Here is a 16,941-nt window from a genome sequence, read left to right on the forward strand (position 1 = left end):
GCTGAGTTACTGGCCTTTGGCCAAATCGAATGGCCGTGGATTTAAAAGTTAATTAGAGAGAGAGAGACGCGTAGGTGGATTGCACAAGGCCCACATTTTACACATTCTCGGGTTTGTCCACTTGAAAGCTTCTCATGGACCCCTAGTGGGCCACGGACTCCTGGTTGAGAACCCCTGATCTAGATTACATAACAACTTCCTGGGGTGATTTTAAACCCTCCCACTTGGTGGAAACTGTGTAAGTAAAGAACATAGGAACATGGGGCTAGAAATCTGTGTCCTGAGCACTACTCCGTAGTGACATTAAATGGCACTAAAACGCCAGTGGCCAATATTTCGCCAGCTGCTGGCAGGGTCCGTGACGGTGGCTGTTTTGGTCCTGACCTTTGCGCTGCCGGTTACTGGCAGAGCCATGCCGGACAAAATGGCAGCGTTGTGATGTCAATCGACGTACAACGCCAACTTAACGTCACAACCGTGAAAATCACCCCGAGCACTGAATTCAGCAAGCAGGCTGACAGTGGTGATGTCGGCACCTCTTAAAGGGACACACACATCTTTCAGGTAAGTTTGTATTTAAACTTTTGGACTGGGAATTTTTGGATTTTATTGAAGCCCTTGCCTGTCTTACTGATGTCATGCAGTGCTACCCCAGTGGCTGCAGCATGGCTGGTGGAAGGCTGCTGACTTTCAGTGGGGGACACTGCAAATGGCCTTGCTGGTCGACCTTGAGGAGCTGGTGGCTGGGTGTGTCAAATCAATCTTCTTGCTTTTCGTCACTCTCCTCTCCCTCGTCTTGGTCAACCACTGGATGGAAAGGTGCATTTCTTGGGTGTGTGAAATGAGGAAAGCACAAGGGTGGAGTTGTGGGGACGGGAGGGCAGGAAAGCAAGAGGTGCATGCCAGAAGGAGGATTCTGTATGAGGATACCAGCATCTTGTATCCCTTCAGCCCCACCGCTGGCCAAGAGCTCAGCCATGCCCCTGCCAAGAATGGTCTGCACCAGCTCCTCCAAGGGGATGAGGGACGGCTAGGAATGGGAGATGTGCCTCGTGATTGGTACAAATTACTGGTAGGTGAGTGATTGGGGGTCGTGCATTGAGCAGTGTGTGAGGTGAGTGGTGCAGTTGGTAGGGGAGGGCTTTTGAAGATACATTCATTGATCTTGACCAGCGGTCTGAGGCCATGAAGCTTCTTTGAGCACCGGAGTCAGATGGTGGGGGTGACACTGCTGGCAGTGATGGCTTCGGTGATGTTCTCCCACATCATTCTTTCTGGAGGGCCTCCTGGCCCCTGTGGGTAGAGGACCTCTCTTGCAGTGTTGACCCCCATGCACAAAGCTGGAGTGCTGCGTACTGACCCTGAGTGCCCCTTCCCTGGCTTACTGAGCCACTTGTGTTAGTGCTGAAGCACTTTTACCATTTTTTGACGTTAGGAAGGGCATTCAGCTTTAAGAGCTGAATATTCACATTTTAGACTTCTTATTAATGTTAATTTTTTTTTGAAAGGAAGATAGGGCTGAAAACAGTATTGTTTCACTGGATTTTAATTTGTATTACTTCTGAGTGCAAGGCCCCTTTAATTCACGGGCCTTTTCATTGCCCACAGTTCCATCCCGAGCTCCACAGCGTTGCTTCCAGATGCTGTGTGAAGCTCGAATGCCGTACCTGGACAGGAACTTCGGGTTGGATGCCTCCACTAACCTCACCAGGGTGGCGTTGCATGGAAGGTAAGTGCTGCACCACCAATCTCCAGCCTCCCAGACGAATTTTGTCCTGTTAGCGTTGCGGCCATTTTCAACGGCCGTTAACTGCAGTTGCCGGTGACACCAATAACTTTCCTGGCGAACACGAATTTCTCCCCCAAAGGATCATAGGAACAGGAGTCAGCCATTATCTGTAGAAACGGTTGAGTTTCCCATTCCCCTCGCCACTCACCCACCCAAAATCCATCTGGAGTTAAAATTGGGGCCAATGTAATGTGTACTATTGTTTTAAAAATGGTCCCTATAATTCATAAACAACTATGATGTCTCTGTCTCAGTGGTTCAATTAACTCTAATTCCCTAAAACCCACATTATTTTATTTATTTCCACATATAGCAAAGGTCTAAGGATATGGAAACAAATCCTATTTGGTTAGTGCACCAGTGGTGTTAATATTCTTGAATGAAGCACAGGAACTTAGAATAATTACAAGAAGATTATTGTTTGAAAATGATACACACTTGAGTAAATTGCTACTTTGAAAGAAAGTGCCCGCAGGATATAATATGTGAAGCGAGTACCCTACCAAATCTGCTCATAGATCTGAGAGTATTAATGCATCCTTCAAATGTTTTAGCTAGGAAATAGTCAGCGTTGCCAAGATAGAAAGGCGTAATTCAGAGAGAGCACTTAGATATTCTTCATTGCCACAATCAAACTCCAAGGCCTTTTCAAAACACTCAATAGCTTTGTACTTCTCCCCTTTGTACTGGTGCAGTAACCCAAGAACACCAAAGGCCTTGCTGTCTCTGGGATTCCTATGAAGTCGTCTTTCTGCTATCTTCTCCAAGTTTTCATAACACCTTGTCTGTTGTATTGAGTCGTATCTGACTTTCACTCCTTCCAGAAAACGGCTGATGGCATTTGATTCAGATCTTTTCTGGTACAGTTCAAATAAACCAGCCTCTAAATATATTGCCTGTTTATTTTCCGGACGAGTATCTTCCAATTTCATTAGATTGCTGTAGATCAACTCTGCTTTGAGATATTCTTCATTTAATGAACAGATTCCTGCAAAATCCAGTTGTAGTTGAATAGATGTTAATGGGCGGGACTGAAATGCCTTTTCAAAATGGTACTTGCATTTATTGATTAAGTCAGTTTTCTGTTGAAAAGCAGGATTGCGAGGGTCTTTGCTGCCTGGATATTTGATCAGTTGAAATATTCTATTTCTGTAACACTGACCTATTTGGTGGTGTATGAAGATAGAGTTTGGGCTAATTTCTAAAGCTGTCTTCAACAGCTCCACAGCTTTTTCCACATCTCCATTAATTCTGTAAAGTTTTGCTGCATAACGAGTTACATATGGAAGATCAGGGGACTTCTGCAATGCTTGTTCAACTAATTTCAGTGCTTCCTCCTTTTGATTGAACTCTTGTAGTTTTAGAGCCAACAGCACCATGGCTACAGAGTCATCTGGATCAAGTTCCAGCACACGTCGCAACTGCTTCACTGATTGGCTGCGGTCACCACTCTCTGGGGTACCAGAAAACCCTTCCAGACGGAACAGAGCAGTCGCATAGCCAACGTTCCATTCAGTGTCATCAGGATCTTCCTCCAGAGCCTTCTCAAAACATTCCTTTGCCTCTTCATAGTATTGACTAGGAGAAGTCAACAGTGACCAACCCTTCTCCCCGTATACTTCAGGTATCAGTGCTGTATACCGAGAGCCATCAGTAAATTGTTTACAGATCATCTCCAGCTTGTCGAGGTAGGACTGGGCCTCTGTCAGTTGGCCCATGTGATAATATACCCAGGCATAGTTTCCATAGGTGATGATGCTTCTTCTTTCAAATTCATGTTCATGGTCCTCCCTCAGAATCTTTTCAGCTTCCTCTAAGTTTTGAATTGCCTCTTCACAGTTGCCTTGCAGACAGTTTACAAAAGCGAGGTGGTTGTAAGACCTGGCCTGATATTTCACACCCGCCTGTATTGAATCTTGCAATCTATACTTCATGTCGTCCAAGTCAATGTTTTCTTTCTGTGGGCCCCACGTGAAGTGACATTGAAGCCAATCGAGCTTCACTTTCAACAAATCCTTCTGTGTGTTGCTGCAAGAGAACAAAATAATAATCCATTTTATCTGCAACTCTAACTTATCCTTTTTGCATTTTGATGCTTGTGATTAATTCTACCATTCGCCTTTGATTAGCACGAGATGACACAGCAGGGATATTTAGCAATGGTACATTATTAATTATGGCATTTAATTTATATTCCAGTAGTGGATTGTGGTGCTGACTCTCAATACTGCAGTTACAAGTGAATTGCAATCAGTATCACTTGTGTAGTGTAACTTGTCCATATTATAGTTTCACAATGAATCTGAGAACTTCTGTCATTTGCATCAGTCTTTCAAAGAGCTGGCACAGGCACAATGGGCCAAGCGTCCTCCGTCTGTGCTGTATCCTTCCATGATTCTAAGATTTTGTGAATGAGCCAGCGACTGAGATTGAAAATTCTGAACTGTGGGAATGAGTTCTTTTTAAAATCACTGCTGAAGAGGCCAGAAAATCCACTGAAAATGGGATGCACAAGAATCAATCATGAGAGCGAGTGGCACTGAAATTCTGGTCCGAGGTTTCTTTCGAACGAACGTCTCCGACCGGAGAGTTTTTACGAAATTACCTGCTGGTCCCGGAGACGCCTCGGATTCCGGTGGGGAGGCCTTCTCTTCCAGCGCTGCGAAGCGCGCTCCCGTCCTCCAGGTTCCCACGCAGAAGATGCAGTCATGTGTGACTGCACAACCAATCAGGTGCCGTATTCCACAGCATTCTCATTAATAGCAATGGGAGCTCCGTATCTACCAGTTCTCATCGCTATTAATGAGAGAAAAAAAAACAAACACACTAAACACCACATTAAAAAATAAAAAACACACCTCACATAAATAAAATTAATTGAAATCAAAGTTAATAAATGTTTTAGAAAAAAAAATATTTTTCCGATTATTTAAAAAGTTTTGTAATTAGGTTTAAAAATAAACTTACCTTAGTGGGCAGGGTTTTTCACATAAAAATTTGTTTTTAAATTTGATTTTGATACGTTTTTATTTTGTTTTAAAACTCTTACGCTGGTAAAAGTAGGCTATGCACCTGCTTTTACCAGGCACAAGAGCTTTCAGGACATTAGCTGGGCAAGATATGGGTAAATACTGCAATTTTGCCGATGCGAATGTCCTGGCTGTGGGGATATGGATAATCTGTCAAGCCAGAGCTTGACAGATCGGAAAAGCCGGTTTTCGCTGCATGTGCGTTGCGCGACGAAAACCGGCTTTTGCGATGCCTTCCTGGGTCAGTAGAGACTCCACACGGAGCCGGGGAGGCCGGAATTTGTGCCCCAATGTGAGGGCACTTGGACAAGTGTAAGCTGATCAAAAAGAGTCAGCAGGATTTGTGAAGGATAGTTCATGTCTGACTAAGCTAGCCTAATATTTTGAGGAGGTCTCTAGCATGGTGGAGCGTTTATGTATGCTGTCTATATGGACTTCCAGAAGGCATTCGATAAGGTTCCACACAAGAGATTATTAGCAAAAATGAGAGCACATGGAATTGGTCGTACCGTTATGACATGGGTTGGTAATTGGTTGGGAGTTAGGAAACCGATAGTAGGGAGAAAGTGAATCATCTCTGATTGGTGGGATGTGACAAGTGGTGTTCTCCAGACATCTGCTCAGGGACCTCACCATATACATCAGTGACTTGGATGAAGGAATAGTGAGTTGTATATCCAGATTTGAAGATGCCATAAGTTAGGAGACACAGTAAGTTGGGTGAGAGGAGCAGGAGTTTATAAAGGGGCATAGAGAGATAAGATAATGATCATTCCCAAGGTGCTTGGAGCATTATAAAACTAAACTTGACAGAGCCGCATAATGAGATGATAGAACGTGTGACCAAAATGTTGGTCAAAGAGCTAGTCTCTAAGGGGCATCTCAAAGGAGGAAAAGGAGGTCGAGAATCAGAGAGGTTGAGGGAGGGAATTCCAGAAATTAAAGCCCAGGCAGCTGAAGGAACAGCCGGCAACAGTGAGGCGAATGAAATGAGAGATACACATGAGGCCAGAGATGGAGGAAATTATCATTAACGTAGAAAACAATTTCCTGTTATCCAAACAAGAAGGATAACAGCCTAAAGAGGGCTAGAAAAATGACCAAGAGATAGGTGTATTGCCGAAATAAGAAGGAATACAACCTAAAAGGGGGAGGCAGTGGTGGTACCCAGGATGTTTAGGAAAACTGGCCAGTGAGATAAAATGAAGATCAAGGGGGCTCTCTGGGATATGGGGCAAAAGGGTCCCGTGTATAAATGCTAGCAGAATTGATGAAAAATAAAATCGACACTTCCAGTCGGAGTAACCAGATTAGAGAGGCAAGCAGTATTGTTACTACTGCTGGATGTTAGAGGGGTCCAATGGCTTGGAAACAGTTTACGGAATCTGGTAGAGGGGTAAATGTACCCAGACAGAAAATGGCATGCATTAAGTTGCTGAAAATACATCGGATAAGCAGTATTTGGTGTGAATGTCTGTCTTTAAGTGTAAGAGTTCGCATGGAAGCTTTCTTGACTGTTGAATTCACGAAGGACAGCTTGTTTATCAAAAGATAAAAGATGCAACCTTGAAAGCTACAGCTGCTAAAGGAAACCATTGAACATCTAAATGGAAAAAAAGTGTTTGCAATTGTCTTATGTAGTTTAAATTAACAAATTCACGGAGACATAAACCCTCTGTGTAAAATGTTTGTTTTATATAAAAACTAATTTGAAGAAAGGAGATTTAAATGGAAAATGATGCAACTTACTGGATACTAGTTTATATTGGCTGTGAAAAAGATATTGGTTTAATTGGAGGGTAATTAACCAATGAAAGTCGAACTTTCATAATGGCCACAGTGAAATCTCGGCTTTGTTTCAAAGTGTGAATATTGGAAAAGAGATAAAAAGACACTCTGTGTTGATAATGATTTTAAATTATGAGAAAGTTTCACTGCAATAAAGGAGATTTAAATTTTGGGTTTGAAAACCTTTTCAAAATGGATGGTGCTTATTGAGGAAAAAGTCCCGAACAATCTAAACAAGCAAGAGAGGGTTTTGGAGATAACGAGGAGAAAAGATCTAAGCTATGAGATCTCAGCAAAGGAAGGAAAAAAACTGGGAATTAGAAAATATGTTGCTACAGATTTTTTTTAAAGATGGAACCAGCACGGAAGTTTGAGCTTTTGTGCCGAGAGAAATAAAACACAAGATTTGCTGAGTGAACGGGACCTTAAAAAACAAAATGCTGGAATGTATATAGCTTGTGTGAAAATGTAAAAAGTGTGGAAGTTTCCCTGATTGTTTGGACGATGATTTACAGAGCTAAGAAAAATAAACCACAGTTACCAGTACTTTATTTTAAATTGGATTTCAGTAAACAAAATAACTATTAAAAATGTCTGGTCTCGTTTTAAATCAATTAAAAAATCTTTGGTAAGTATTTGAATTGGAAGTTTAGAAACAATTGGAGTTTAATCTAAAATGCTGTCTTTTCTGATGAGAATGTTTTATTTAAAGCTAATGACAGCTTTACTAATGATTTCTGCTGTTTTAACGGATTCATAATTTCTAAGCAAGTTTTGAAGGCACAAAGACTTGGGGAAAACAATTCAGATATCGGTAAAGGTTTAAATGATTATCCGAAGTCACGTAATGACGTCAAGCCTTCTTACAAACCTGTAAAGGAGTTAACCCTTTCCATTGACAGCTGTTTTATACTGGACATTATTAAATTGGGTTTCTTAATAAAATAAATTAAAAAGCAAGGATGGCAGCCAGAAGACTCACCTGACAGACAGAGGAAATGATGGGATAGTCAGAATAAGAATAAAACGGAGAAAGCCTATGTAATAATACTCGCCTGCGACAGAGGGCCGATAAAAGAACTAGATTCTCAAACGAAACAAATTCCAGAGCTAGAAGCTGATAAATAAGCTGGAAGAGATAAAAGACAGGACCGGATGGATAGTGCAGTGCACAGCCATAGCAAAAAATGCAAAAATTCCTTCAGCACGTAATGTTTAAAGACGGACTAGGAGAAGCCCATCAAAAGATCATTAATTTGGGATTTAGAGTGCGGGGTGAAATGTTGGAGTGAGCAGAACACGTAGAGGAGTTAAAGTCGGAACAAAGGGAGAAGATAGCAAAAATAGCAGCAGAGACGAAGAGGGAGGAGACACACCTCCGGGCATCTCCCCTGATATGTTTTAGCTGCAATAAGGGAGGAGGCACAGGAAGGCGAGGCCTCCAACAGGCAAAGAAGGGAGCACCCTTTTGCAGTATGTGGATGATATCCTTATTGCCTCCAGCACAGAACAACAGCACGAACTAGCTTTAACTACAGTGCTAGGAGCTCGACAGAGTGCGGGATTAAAAATAAATCCTAGGAAGGTGCAGGTAGGAAGGAGCGAAGTAACAGATCTAGGATACATAATATCACAAGGGAAGAGACAGATGCCTGAGGACAGAAAGGAAACAATTCGATCAAAGCCCAGGCCAGGAACTGTGAAAGGGCTCAGGCAGGCACTAGGGCTATTCAACTACTGCAGAAAAAACAAATTCTCACAAGTGCTCCAGCCCTGGGATTAGCCGACCCGAATCGGAACTTTCACATCTATCTCACCACAGTAAAGATCATTACATGGGGGCAGGCATAGTTCAGTGCCATAGTAATATCGGGACAGGTACCCAGCATACCTTAGTACAATTGCTTAACACAGGAAGGCTAAAACCGGTATCCGACGCGCGAAGGGCTAGGTGGGAAGCAATGCTCTTACCCCCCCAACAGGACGGTAACAATAAAAGACAACTGTAAGAACTTTGCAGGGTGGATCATTACGCAGGGAGAGGAGCATCAGTGTAGCCCGACAGGAGAAGACAAGGGAAGTAGTCAGGCTTGAGGAGGTAGACATGGATCTATACGTAGATGGGTCTCGGCACTATATCAATGGGACACTACTGACGGTAAGGGCAGTGGTAGATAGCAGCGGACAGGTTAGAAGGGAAGGACGGTTCAAAGTGGCTTATCAGCTCAAGTGGCTGAATTGGTGAATCTCACCAAGGCTCTGAGGCAGGCTAAGGGAAAAGGAGTAAACATCTATACAGACAGTCGGTGTGCTTTTGAAGTAGTGCATGATTATAAACACTCATCAACATCAACAGGGAAACGCATGGGCAGACAAGGCAGCCAAGCGGGTGGCAGAGACACTGGCAGGGGAAGCTCAGGTCACAGCATCGGGCCTGAGGAAGTAAACATGTTAAGGTACAGGGAGAAGCCACTCCACAGGAAAAGGAGGGGTGGAAGCAGAGAGGGGCCCAACAAGGGACGGACAGGATATGGAGGAAAGATGGGAATGTAGTGGCCCCGGAATGCCTTGATTTTGAATGCCTATTAAATTGATACCACGGGTATGTCCATACAGGTAGAACCAACACGATAAGCTCGATGTCCAGATGCTGGTGGTGGAAGGGAATGGGTAGAGATATGGAGCACCACTGTAGAAGGTGCCTGACACACGCAAAATATAACTTGGGGGAAAAGTAAAGGTCAGAATGGGACATCAACCCCGACCGAAAGGACCCTGGGAAAACTTAGATAGATTTTACTGGACCATTACCCAGCAACAAGGGGAAGACATACTGGCGAGTTATAATAGACCAGTTTACAAAGTGGTAAAGTGGGTAAGAGCATTGTTTCCCACCTAGCCCTTCGCGCGTCAGATATCGGTTTTAGCCTTCCTGTGTTACGTGTCCCGATATTACGATGCCAGTTTATTAATAGAAATAGACCAGTTTACAAAGCTTTTGCCACTAGAAATTGTTCAGCAGAAACCATGGCCAGGATCCTAGCAGAAGAAATGCCACTTCAGCTGGACTCAGATCAAGGTACCCACTTCACAGGGAAGGTGATGAAACAGGCCTGCGCTTTACTAGGGATGAGGCAACGGTTCCATAGAACCTTAAAAGCAGCCCTAGTTAAAGCAATCGAGGAAACTGGAAAAGGTTGGGTAGAGATGTTACCAGAGTACTGATGAAGCTCAGGGCAATCCCTAGTTGGATGACAGGACTGACACCCTTTGAACTAATGAGACTGCCAGAAGTCTTGGTTACAGGAAGCAAGGACGAAGGACCTTATAAAGACAGGGGACAGAGGTTTGTGATGCAACTCTGTAAGCAGTTACATGACTTAAAAGCACAGGCTAGAGATCAGCAAGTAATCAAGGACTTTGAGAATGACTAAAGAACAGAAGGTCCAAATACCCCAAAGGGACCAATCAGGTGATGGTGAGGATGGTAAGGGACATGTGCGCCTGCGTAGTTATAAGGGGTATCGGCAAGTGGAAACACTGGACCCAGTTCAAAAAGCATGCTCACTAACTAACCAGTAACGACCGGGAAATACTGTGCAGCTTATTGAATGCTTTCTGGAAATCCAAATACACCACATCCACTGATTCTCCCTTATCTCCCCTGCTCGTTACATCCTCAAAGAAATCCAGCAAATTTGTCAAACATGATTTCTCTTTCATTAAACCATGCTGACTCTGCTTGTCTAAATTATGCTTTTCAAAATGTCCTGTTACTGCTTCCTTCATAATGGAATCGAGCATTTTCCCAATTACAGATTTTAGGCTAACTGGTCTGTAGTTTCCTGCTTTCTGTCTCCCTGCTTTTTTAAATAGGGGCATTATATTTGTGGTTTTCCAATCCACTGGACCTCCCCACAATCCAGGAAATTTTGGTAGGTCACAACCAATGTATCCACTATCTCTGCAGCTTCTTTTAAAACCCTGGGATGCAGGCTATCAGGTCCAGGGGACTTGTCCACCTTTAATCCCATTATTTTTCTGAGTACTTCTTCTTTAGTGACAGTGATTGTTTTAAGTTCCTCCCTCCCTATAGCCCCTTGATTATCTATTATTGGGATGTTTTTAGTGTCTTCTACTGTGAAGACTGACACAAAATATTTGTTCAAAGTCTCTGCCATTTCCTTGTTCCCCGTTATTAATTCTCATCCTCGAAAGGACCAACATTTACTTTAGCCACTCTCTTCATTTTTATACACCTGGAGAAACTCTTACTATTTGTTCTTATATTTCTTGTTAGTTTACTTTCATAATCTGTCTTCCCTCTCTTTATTATTGTTTTAGTCGTTCTTTGCTATGTAAATAAGCAATGGCAAACATTTAAAGATATAGTTCATAATTCTTAATGAACATGCATTCCCTTGAGGAATAAAAAGAACTCAGGAAAAGTGATCTAACCATGTCTAACTTGAGAAATTAAGGATATTATTGGATTAAAAGAAGAAGCTTACACTGTTGCCAAAAAGCATAGTAATGCTGAGGATTGGAAGGGTTTTAGAAATCACCAAAGGGTGCTGAGAACATTGATAAAGAGGGAGAAATTAGAGAGTGCGAGTAAACTAGCAAGAAATGTACAAACAGATTGCAAGAGCTTCTGCAAGTATGTAAAAAGGAAGAGATTAACAAAAGTAAACCTGGATCTCTTGGAGGCAGAGACAGGAGAAATAAGGAAATGGTGGGGAGGTTAAACAAATATTTTGTAGCTGTCTTCACAGTAGAGGTCACAAAAAAGATTCCGGAAATAGTGAGCAACCAAGAGTCCAATGTGATTGGGGAACTTAAAGTAATTAATATTAGTAAAGAGAATGTACTGGAGACATTAAGAGAACTAAAAGCCAACCAATCCCCTGGACCTGATGCCTGCACCCTAGGGTTGGAAAACAGGTGGCTGCAGAGAGAGTGGATGAATTGGTTTTGATCTTCCAGGAGTTCCTAGATTCTAGAATGGCTTCTGTGGATTGCAAGGTAGGAAATATAACCCTGCTATTCAAGAAAGGAGGGAGAAAGCCTGACAAAATAGTCGGGAAAATGTTTGAAGCTATTATTCTGGATGTGGTAACAGGGCATTTAGAAACTCAGAATATGATTAGGCAGAGTCAGTACGGTTTTATGAAAAGGAACTCGTGTTTGACAAATCTATTAGAGATTTTTGACAGTGTAACTAGCAGGGTAGATAAGGGGAAACCAGCGGATGCAGTATATTTGGATTTTAAGAAGGCATTCGATAAGGTGCCGCACAAGATGTTGTTACACCAGGTTAAGGCTCATAGGATTGGGGGCAATATATTAGCATGGATTGAGGATTGACTAACGGAGAGAAAACAGACAATAGGACTAAACGGATCAATTGCGGCTTGGCAGGTTGTAACTAGAGGGTTACCGCAGAGATCAGAACTTGGGCCTCAGCTATTTACAATCTATATCAATGACTGAGAAGAGGGGACCGAGTGTAAGGTATCCAAGTTTGCTGACAATATAAAGCTCGGTGGGAAAGTGAGCTGTAAGAGAGATTCAAAGAAACTGCGAAGGTTTATTGAGAGGTTTAGTGAATGGGCAGGAAGGTGGCAGATGGAGTATAATGTGGGGAAATGTGAGATTGTCCACTTGGTAGGAAGAATAGCAAAGCAAAATATTTTTTAAATATTGAGAAGTTAGTAAATGTTGGTCTGCAGAGGGATTTGGGGGTCCTTGTTCACGAATCACAGAAAGTTATTATGCAAGTACAGCAAGCAATTAGGAAAGCAAATGGTATGTTAGCCTTTATGGCAGACGGTTGGAGTGTAAGTGAGTCTTCCTGCAATTAAATCGGGCTTTGGTGAGACCACACCTGGAGTACTGCGCACAGTATTGGTCTCCTCACCGAAGGGAGGATATAAAAGCAAAATACTGCAGATGCTGGAAATCTGAAATAAAAACAGAAAATGCTGGAAATACTCAGCAGGTCAGGCAGCACCTGTGGAGAGAGAAACAGAGTTAATGTTTCAGGTCAATGACCCTTCGTCAGAACTGGAAAAAGTTAAAGTTTAACAGGGTTTAAGCAAGTGCAGAGGCAGGGAAAGGGGGAGCGGAGGAAAGACAAAGGTGATGGTCTAGAGGAGATGTAAATTGAAATAGCAGAATAATTAACTGTTTCTAACAACTGCTGTTGGAAAAAATGGGGGCAAAGGTTATGATGTGAACTTGTTAAACACAATGTTAAGTTCGGAAGGCTGTAATGTGCCTCAATGAAAGGTGAGCGGCTGGATTTTAGGCTTTTATGTCTTTGGGGCAATAATGTCGGCGGGGCGGGAATGTTAGTGACCGGGAATAGTTTGTGCCTCAGTCGGTAAGTTTAGGTAGCTGGGCCCTGCGTCAGTGGGTGCAGCTCTAAGGGAGATACTAGGATGGGAAACTCCCGAGCTAAAGAGCTCGCCTGAGAGCGCTACGAAAGACAACGGGTGGGGTGAAAAAAACCCGACAAAAACATTCCCAAAACATTGGCCACACCACCACAACACAAATCGCTGAAAAATGTAAATATAAAACAACCACACTTACCTTCGGGGTCCATTACTCACCTCTTCGCCGACTAGATGTTTGGTCCGCCCTGATTTCCCAGGTGGTCATTGCGAGGCGCCCGTCCGGATGGACAGGTCGGGTTGGAGGTTAAACTTGCGCCAGTGTCGCAACCAGCGGCGTTACACACTGACGCAGCTCTTCCTCGTGGTGCTGCTCCACGCCACCACAAAACCACTCCCGAGGATCGCTGCGGGACACTGGAGGCTGACCGCCTGCCCACAAGACCTCATCGCCACCATTGCCGTCGCTCTGGGGTGAAAAATGGAGCATAGAAGACCCGAAAATCCAGCCCTGAGTGCTGTTCCTCGAACTTCCGTTGAACTACATTGGAACAGTGCAGGAGGCCGAAGACAGAGAGGTCAGAGTGGGACGGGAATTAAACTGGCAAGCGACTGGAAACTCAGGGTCACACTTGCGGACTGAATGGATGAATTCATGAAAGCAGTTTCCCAATCTGCGTTTGGTCTCCCCAATGTAAAGGAGACCACATCATGAGCTGTGAATACATTACACTAATTTGCAAGAAGTACAAGTGAATCACTGTTTCACCTGGAAGTTGTGTTTGGTGCCCTGGATGGTGGGAAGAGAAGAGGTGAAAGGGCAGGTGTTACATCTCTTGCATTTGCATGGGAAGGTGCGGTGGGAAGGGGAACGGGTGTTGAGCTGATTGAAAAGTGGATCAAGGCCCCTTCAGAGGGCAAGGTGTGTTTGGTGGTGGAATCGCGCTGAATGTGGTGGGAATTGCACAGGATGATCTGTTGAATGTGGAGGCTGGTGGGGTGGAAGATGAAGTCACGGGACCACTCTATTGGTTCTGGTAGGGAGGGGAAGGAGTGAGAACAGAAGTGTGGGAAATGGTACAGTCGAGGGCCTTATCAACCATGCTGGAGGGGAATCACCGGCTGAGGAAAAGGGAAGACCTATCAGAAGCACTGGTGTGGAAAGTGACATCGTCAGAACAGATGTGACTCAGACAGAGAAACTGGGAGAATGGAATAGAGTCCTTACAGGAAGCGTGGTGGAGGACGTGTAATCAAGGTAAATATGGGAGTCAGCGGGCTGATAGTAGATATAAATCAAGCATGTTGTTTCTCCTAAAAAGGATGAATTATTCCCCTTGAATCTGCCTCTCATACAGCTTTTCACTGAGAGATTGAACCAGTTTCAAATGAATAGCTTCAGGTGGTCTCTTTTGGCCTTCAGCAAAAAAAACCAAGAAGCCGGAAATGAGTCTGAATGTTTTCATTGTACTAACATTGAACACGCTTGAAACAATAAGGGTGCAGCAGTTATAATGGGTGACTTTAATATGCACATAGATTGGGCTTACCAAACTGGAAGCAATACGGTGGAGGATGATTTCCTGGAGTGCATAAGGGATGGTTTTCTAGACCAATATATTGAGGAACCAACTAGGGGGGAGGCCATCTTAGACTGGGTGTTGTGTAATGAGAGAGGATTAATTAGCAATCTCGTTGTGCGAGGCCCCTTGAGAAAGAGTGACCATAATATGGCGGAATTCTGCATTAGGATGGAGAATGAAACAGTTAATTCAGAGACCATGGTCCAGAACTTAAAGAAGGGTAACTTTGAAGGTATGAGGCGTGAATTGGCTAGGATAGATTGGCGAATGATACTTAAGGGGTTGACTGTGGATGGGCAATGGCAGACATTTAGAGACCGCATGGATGAACTGCAACAATTGTACAATCCTGTCTGACGTAAAAATAAAAAAGGGAAGGTGGCTCAACCGTGGCTATCAAGGGAAATCAGGGATAGTATTAAAGCCAAGGAAGTGGCATACAAATTGGCCAGAAATAGCAGCGAACCCGGAGACTGGGAGAAATTTAGAACTCAGCAGAGGAGGACAAAGGGTTTGATTCGGGCAGGGAAAATGGAGTACGAGAAGAAGCTTGCAGGGAACATTAAGACGGATTGCAAAAGTTTCTATAGATATGTAAAGAGAAAAAGGATAGTAAAGACAAACGTAGGTCCCCTGCAGACAGAATCAGGGGAAGCCCTAACGGGGAACAAAGAAATGGCGGAACAATTGAACAAGTACTTTGGTTAGGTATTCACTAAGGAGGACACCAACAACCTTCCGGATATAAAAGGGGTCAGAGGGTCTAGTAAGGAGGAGGAACTGAGGGAAATCCTTATTAGTTGGGAAATTGTGCTGGGGAAATTGATGGGATTGAAGGCTGATAAATCCCCAGGGCCTGATGGACTGCATCCCAGAGTACTTAAGGAGGTGGCCTTGGAAATAGCGGATGCATTGACAGTCATTTTCCAACATTCCATTGACTCTGGATCAGTTCCTATCGAGTGGAGGGTAGCCAATGTAACCCCACTTTTTAAAAAAGGAGGGAGAGAGAAAACAGGGAATTATAGACCGGTCAGCCTGACATCGGTAGTGGGTAAAATGATGGAATCAATTATTAAGGATGTCATAACAGCGCATTTGGAAAGAGGTGACATGATAGGTCCAAGTCAGCATGGATTTGTGAAAGGGAAATTATGCTTGACAAATCTTCTGGAATTTTTTGAGGATGTTTCCAGTAGAGTGGACAAGGGAGAACCAGTTGATGTGGTATATTTAGACTTTCAGAAGGCTTTCGACAAGGTCCCACACAAGAGATTAATGTGCAAAGTTAAAGCACATGGGATTGGGGGTAGTGTGCTGACATGGATTGAGAACTGGTTGTCAGACAGGAAGCAAAGAGTAGGAGTAAGTGGGGACTTTTCAGAATGGCAGGCAGTGATTAGTGGGGTACCGCAAGGTTCTGTGCTGGGGCCCCAGCTGTTTACACTGTACATTAATGATTTAGACGAGGGGATTAAATGTAGTATCTCCAAATTTGCGGATGACACTAAGTTGGGTGGCAGTGTGAGCTGCGAGGAGGATGCTATGAGGCTGCAGAGCGACTTGGATAGGTTAGGTGAGTGGACAAATGCATGGCAGATGAAGTATAATGTGGATAAATGTGAGGTTATCCACTTTGGTGGTAAAAACAGAGAGACAGACTATTATCTGAATGGTGACAGATTGGGAAAAGGGGAGGTGCAACGAGACCTGGGTGTCATGGTACATCAGTCATTGAAGGTTGACATGCAGGTACAGCAGGCGGTTAAGAAAGCAAATGGCATGTTGGAGTTCATAGCGAGGGGATTTGAGTACAGGGGCAGGGAGGTGTTGCTACAGTTGTACAGGGCTTTGGTGAGGCCACACCTGGAGTGTTGTGCACAGTTTTGGTCTCCTAACCTGAGGAAGGACATTCTTGCTATTGAGGGAGTGCAGCGAAGGTTCACCAGATTGATTCCCGGGATGGCGGGACTGACCTATCAAGAAAGACTGGATCAATTGGGCTTGTATTCACTGGAGTTCAGAAGAATGAGAGGGGACCTCATAGAAACGTTTAACATTCTGATGAGTTTAGACAGGTTAGATGCAGGAAGAATGTTCCCAATGTTGGGGAAGTCCAGAACCAGGGGTCACAGTCTAAGGATAAAGGGTAAGCCATTTAGGAGAAACTTCTTCACCCAGAGAGTGGTGAACCTGTGGACTTCTCTACCACAGAAAGTGTTGAGGCCAATTCACTAAATATATTCAAAAAGGAGTTAGATGAAGTCCTTACTACTAGGGGGATCAAGGGGTATGGCGAGAAAGCAGGAATGGGGTGCTGAAGTTTCATGTTCAACCATGAACTCATTGAATGG

General features: G+C 43.7%; 1 protein-coding gene across 1 annotated transcript; it reads right to left on the bottom strand.

The window, feature by feature from the left end:
• Window positions 1–1,931: 1,931 nt before the first annotated feature.
• On the bottom strand, window positions 1,932–4,480 carry LOC139256123 (interferon-induced protein with tetratricopeptide repeats 5-like; the record flags this gene model as incomplete). The annotated part of the gene is made up of 2 exons (XM_070874124.1): window positions 1,932–3,817; window positions 4,395–4,480. Coding segments are annotated over 2 exons (1,560 nt in total), but the record flags the coding sequence as incomplete, so codon positions are not given.
• Between the last annotated feature and the right edge of the window lie 12,461 nt (window positions 4,481–16,941).

The sequence above is a fragment of the Pristiophorus japonicus genome, chromosome 3, assembly GCF_044704955.1.
Source record: "Pristiophorus japonicus isolate sPriJap1 chromosome 3, sPriJap1.hap1, whole genome shotgun sequence".
NCBI lineage: Eukaryota > Metazoa > Chordata > Chondrichthyes > Pristiophoridae > Pristiophorus > Pristiophorus japonicus.